At 33.6% G+C, this 4,625-nt stretch overlaps 1 protein-coding gene across 1 annotated transcript in view; it reads right to left on the bottom strand.

The window, feature by feature from the left end:
* Positions 1-4,625, bottom strand: part of GRIA4 (glutamate receptor, ionotropic, AMPA 4) — a 548,228-nt gene that overhangs the window by 56,636 nt on the left and 486,967 nt on the right. Inside the window, exons 10-11 of the mRNA XM_012659122.1 lie at positions 3,555-3,925; positions 859-1,057 (exon numbers count right to left, since the gene is read on the bottom strand). Coding sequence (XP_012514576.1) covers positions 859-1,057; positions 3,555-3,925 — 570 coding nt within the window. The remainder of the gene's footprint in view (positions 1-858; positions 1,058-3,554; positions 3,926-4,625) is intronic.

Raw genomic sequence — 4,625 nt, 5'->3', positions numbered from 1 at the left:
TAAACATGAATATAGAGCTATCATTACTTTTACACAAAAGCTTAAGAAATAATGAAATATGTTCTGTCTTCTATACTATTAAATATTCTAGTCTTTAAACAATGGCATAAATATAAAATGTGTTCATTATTACCTAGTTCGGTATTCGTGAAAATGTCACTCTGGCTACTTTGTTATTTTTTGGTTCTGAAGTCACAAAATGAATGCTGATCTGTGATCAGACATTACCAAGTGTGTATCTTTGGATTTAAAAATTTTTATCTGCAAAGCAGAGAAATCAGCACAAATCAAATATCTTACAATGTCTTGCTGAGGCACCCAGAACTTAATAGTTCTTGCTATTATTATATTTTGAGAAAGCAAATTATGTTGTTTTGAAGTTCATTGTTACAGAATAGATTATAGAATAATATTACTCATATAAGAAGTATAATCTGCAATTAAGGTTTTGGGTTTTAAATGTAGTAAGTTAAATGTATTCTTTAAAAGTATAGCTTGCTTTCATTTTTATGTTTTTAGCCCAAAAGCATACATAAATCCAATCTTGCCAAATCCATTATTATCATAGCATTATCAACATTGGAATGTTTTAGACAAATTATGTTACAAAGTTGCTTTAATTATCTTTTCACCGCTACTATCCCTTAGGGAGGGTTCCTCTCCCAACGTGAATAAATCTATCTTTTGCAAATTAAAGCAATATAAAACCCAAGTAGAAGTATTAGCATTAAACATAGTTGTTACTATTGTGTTTACAAAACCTATAATAGTTAGAGCCCATACATAATATAATTGTTGGACAAATTGCCTGATTTCAAAATTATGAATATTTCATTGTTAGTTTTTCCCTTAACTTACTCTGAAGAATTCTTTTGTTGACCCTGAATCCAATGTTCCATAGGCAATTTCTGTTTGTTTGGCCAGGTCTTCTGCACTCTCTATTGGGGAGACCATTCGCTCAACCGTCAGGAAAGCAGCGAGGTTAGCAGTATAAGATGATATAATGATGAGTGTAAAGAACCACCACACACCTCCAACAATTCGACCTGAGAGGGATCTAAACACGGATAAGATAATGCACATTTTCCTTTCTCTAACCAACATAAAAGAAGAAAAGAAATATAATTCACAATGCATTTTTGAAATAACAATTGCAAGTATTATTTTATTTTCTGATTGTCTATTCAAGAGTTATTCTAGTATTGCTGTATAATCTGACATCTTTTATGCTACATTTCACATGTAAATGTCTCTAGCATTTCCTTTTTATTGTTTAAAGGAAATGGTAAGAATGTGGAACTTGATGCCTTTCCTTCAGACAGAGAAGAATAATACTTACTTAAATTCATTAATACTCTCCCTCCCTTGTATTTTCACATCTCTGAAATTAGGATGCAGCCTATGGTTGATGAGATAAAATGCAACATCATGGTTTAATTGGCAGCATTGCTTCTCTTTTAGTGGTACGAAAATAGCAATACATCTGAACAATAGGTGGGGTCTTAGATTTGACAGAAGTTGGTAGTTACCATTCTGAGACGAAAGGAGAGAACTTCCCCAGGATGGGTGGGGTATGGGCCAAGGTGAGGCTGGACCAGACCAGGGTCTAGCATTGGTCTCAAAGTGACCATAGTTGAAGATTTTTTTTTGTTGTTTGATACTCCATTTCTGAATTGAGTGGAGGATAAGCCATGTCCCAAACATCTTTACATACTGCTAAAAAAATTTTCTCTCTTCACCCTTTCTTAGCTATCAACAATGTGTGGGTAAGTGTGGGTGCAAAAGAAAAGCAAGAATAGGATGAATAAAAAAACACAGGGAATATTAATAACTGGTCTCACTCATTGTGACAATCAGACTATTTAAAATTTTTGTTGCAAATTGTTTTAAAACTTTTTTTTTAAAGTTTGAAGAATAATTTTATATTTTCCATGGCATTTACAACTTTAAAATGCCCCCTTATTACTTGTTATTATAAAAGTAACACTTATTGGTTTTAACTCAATATTTCTTAATCCTGACATTTAAAAACCATTACTTGATTTGATGTGGTTTCTTCTCATTTCATTAATTGAAAGTTATTGACTCAGATTCCTCTGTTATTGGAATTTAAGCACATTTATAATTTTAGTGGATTTTAGGAAACACAAACTGCACTGTGGCCAAAATGCCTCTTTTTGAGAAAGCACACGTTTCTAAAAAGATAAAAATACGTATATTTGTGATGCTAATATATAGTCAATAATTAAATTTAACACTTTGCTTTTCATACCTTCAGCTACTTTCTCTATGAGAGAAATCAGGCATTTTTCTTGCAAAAGAAGATAGTAACTGACTTATGTCTTAGTGGTATTCAAAGGAAGGGAGCCATGACTCCACAGATGTTGAAAAACATTTCCACAAAGCTAACATAATGTTTGCATTGTTGGCTCTTGGCCCACTGCTTAGCTTATTTATGCATTGTTATGTAAGATAATTTATATCTGGTACCTACTGCATTGACTCAGGTTTCAGGTAACTCCATGACAGAAATCTCCCTTATAAGCTACACGGAATGAAAATCAAGTCCAAGATTAATTTTTGAAAATGAGCAACAACAGTAATAATAGCAAAAAATTTTTTTGGAAAAGGAGACAAAATCAAAATGAATACCTATTCTACAATTTAGATTTTAGTTTCCATTTATCAAAACACTGGATAAAATATTAACCCTAAATGATTTTCTTCTGAGCACTTTTAAAAAATGTATTTTATCGTGGCAAGAACACTTAATTTGACACTTATCCTCTTAACAAATTTTTAAGTATACAACAAAGTATTATTAACTATAGGTACAGTGTTGTACAGAAGATCTCTAGAACTTATTCATTTTGCTTAACTGAAACATTATGACCGTCGATGAGCAAAGAAAATGGGGTATGCACGTATAATGGAATACTATTCAGTCTTAAAAATGAAGGAAATTCTGTTAATATGCAACAATATGGATGAATCCAGAGCACATTAGGTTAAGTGAAATCAGCTAGTCACAGAGTGACAAATATCGCATGATTCCATTTACACGAGGTATCTAAAACAGTCAAATACAGACTATTTAGTGGTTGGTAGGAGATGAGGGGAGGGGGAAATGGGGAGGAGATACCAATTATTGCAATCTAGAAATTGCACAGGACTCAGAGGCACACATGGAACTCAGCCGTCCTGAACTTTAAGCACAGCAAATATCATTTCACTCTCAAATGACTCAAAGTTTGATAAAAATGCTCTTTTCTCTCTCATGGACTAACGAAATGATTTTTGAGAGTTCTGATGGGTTGCACAGTTTCTTTTCTATTGAGAAAGTTAATCTTTATGATGTATCTGCATTTTGTGTTGACTTGGAAGAAATTGGCTATGAATATACTTAGGTTAATTTGGGAATTGCAAGTTTTTTTCTGTGTTTCAAATAGTGCCCAGTCTCCAGGAACATAACATGTAGAGAAATAATCTGCACAACATTTAGAATTACTAAAATTTAGGAAATCAGTGAAGAACTTAAGAGGTTTGAAACTAACCTGGGTGAAATGTCACATCCTTGCTGCATAAAAGCACCCAGGGAAAACCAGAGGCTGTTAAAGATGCCAAACTCGTTGGGAGGCTGATCGCTGGGTCCTTCCTTTCCATCTTCCGGCTCTTCTGTGTGCCACTCGTACGGACTAAACCTACTAACTAGGAATAAGACCACGCTGACACCAATGTAGGCAAAGACTATGCACATCCAAATCTCATAGGCCAGAGGATCCAAGAAGGAAAACACTCCTGGTTTAGATTTCTGAGGCTTTTTGATCATGATAGATATGCCCAAACTCATGAAGGGCTTAGAGAAGTCAATGACCTCCTCTCGTACCAAAGTGATTGTCAGAGGGGCAATAGCAATCTCTGCTTTCTATAAGAGAAAAGACACATGGAAACATATAGGTTAATGAATTTCATGAAGTAATTAGCACTGGAGTGACTCATTTAAAGCTGACCAGTCATGCATTTATTCTAGATTTTTTTGGAGTGTCAACAAGGAATAATTCTAGTAATAGATACAAAGATGAATAGCAATTTGTTTTCATATTATTTGTATTGCACAAAACATTTTTATTGATGCTAGCAATTAAATAAAAGGATGAGAAACAGAGAAAGAGTGGATAAACAAAGATGACTTGAACTCAAATTATTGTATTAGTCTTTAAAGTTCTGGGACAGTGCAGAGGAAGAGACTTAATAGTCTTTCCATATGGATGAGTTTCTGAATTTCTTGGCCAGGAATGTTGCTATGTTGCAGCCTTTTTTGTTTTATTTGGAAGGTTGCCAATGATTCATTGCTTGGCCATCACTTATGATATTATGAATTGCAAATTTCAAACCATCTTTTCTTTTTTATTCCTTTCTGGCTATGAGAAAACCAATCACAAAGTCTGTGTTTGTATGATAAAAGAAAACCCGTTCTTTGACAACATTTTCCAATTCAGAACACACACAAAAATCTGGAAATTGCCATTGGTTGCTATGTTGCAGCCTTTTTTGTTTTATTTGGAAAGTTGCCAATGATTCATTGCTTGGCTATCACTTATGATATTATGAATTGCAAATTTCAA

Source organism: Propithecus coquereli, unplaced genomic scaffold (genome assembly GCF_000956105.1).
Source record: "Propithecus coquereli isolate 6110/MARCELLA unplaced genomic scaffold, Pcoq_1.0 Scaffold6, whole genome shotgun sequence".
In the NCBI taxonomy this organism is placed as follows: domain Eukaryota; kingdom Metazoa; phylum Chordata; class Mammalia; order Primates; family Indriidae; genus Propithecus; species Propithecus coquereli.
Note: the sequence above shows the minus strand (reverse complement) of the source record. Positions and strands in the feature narration are given on the sequence as shown.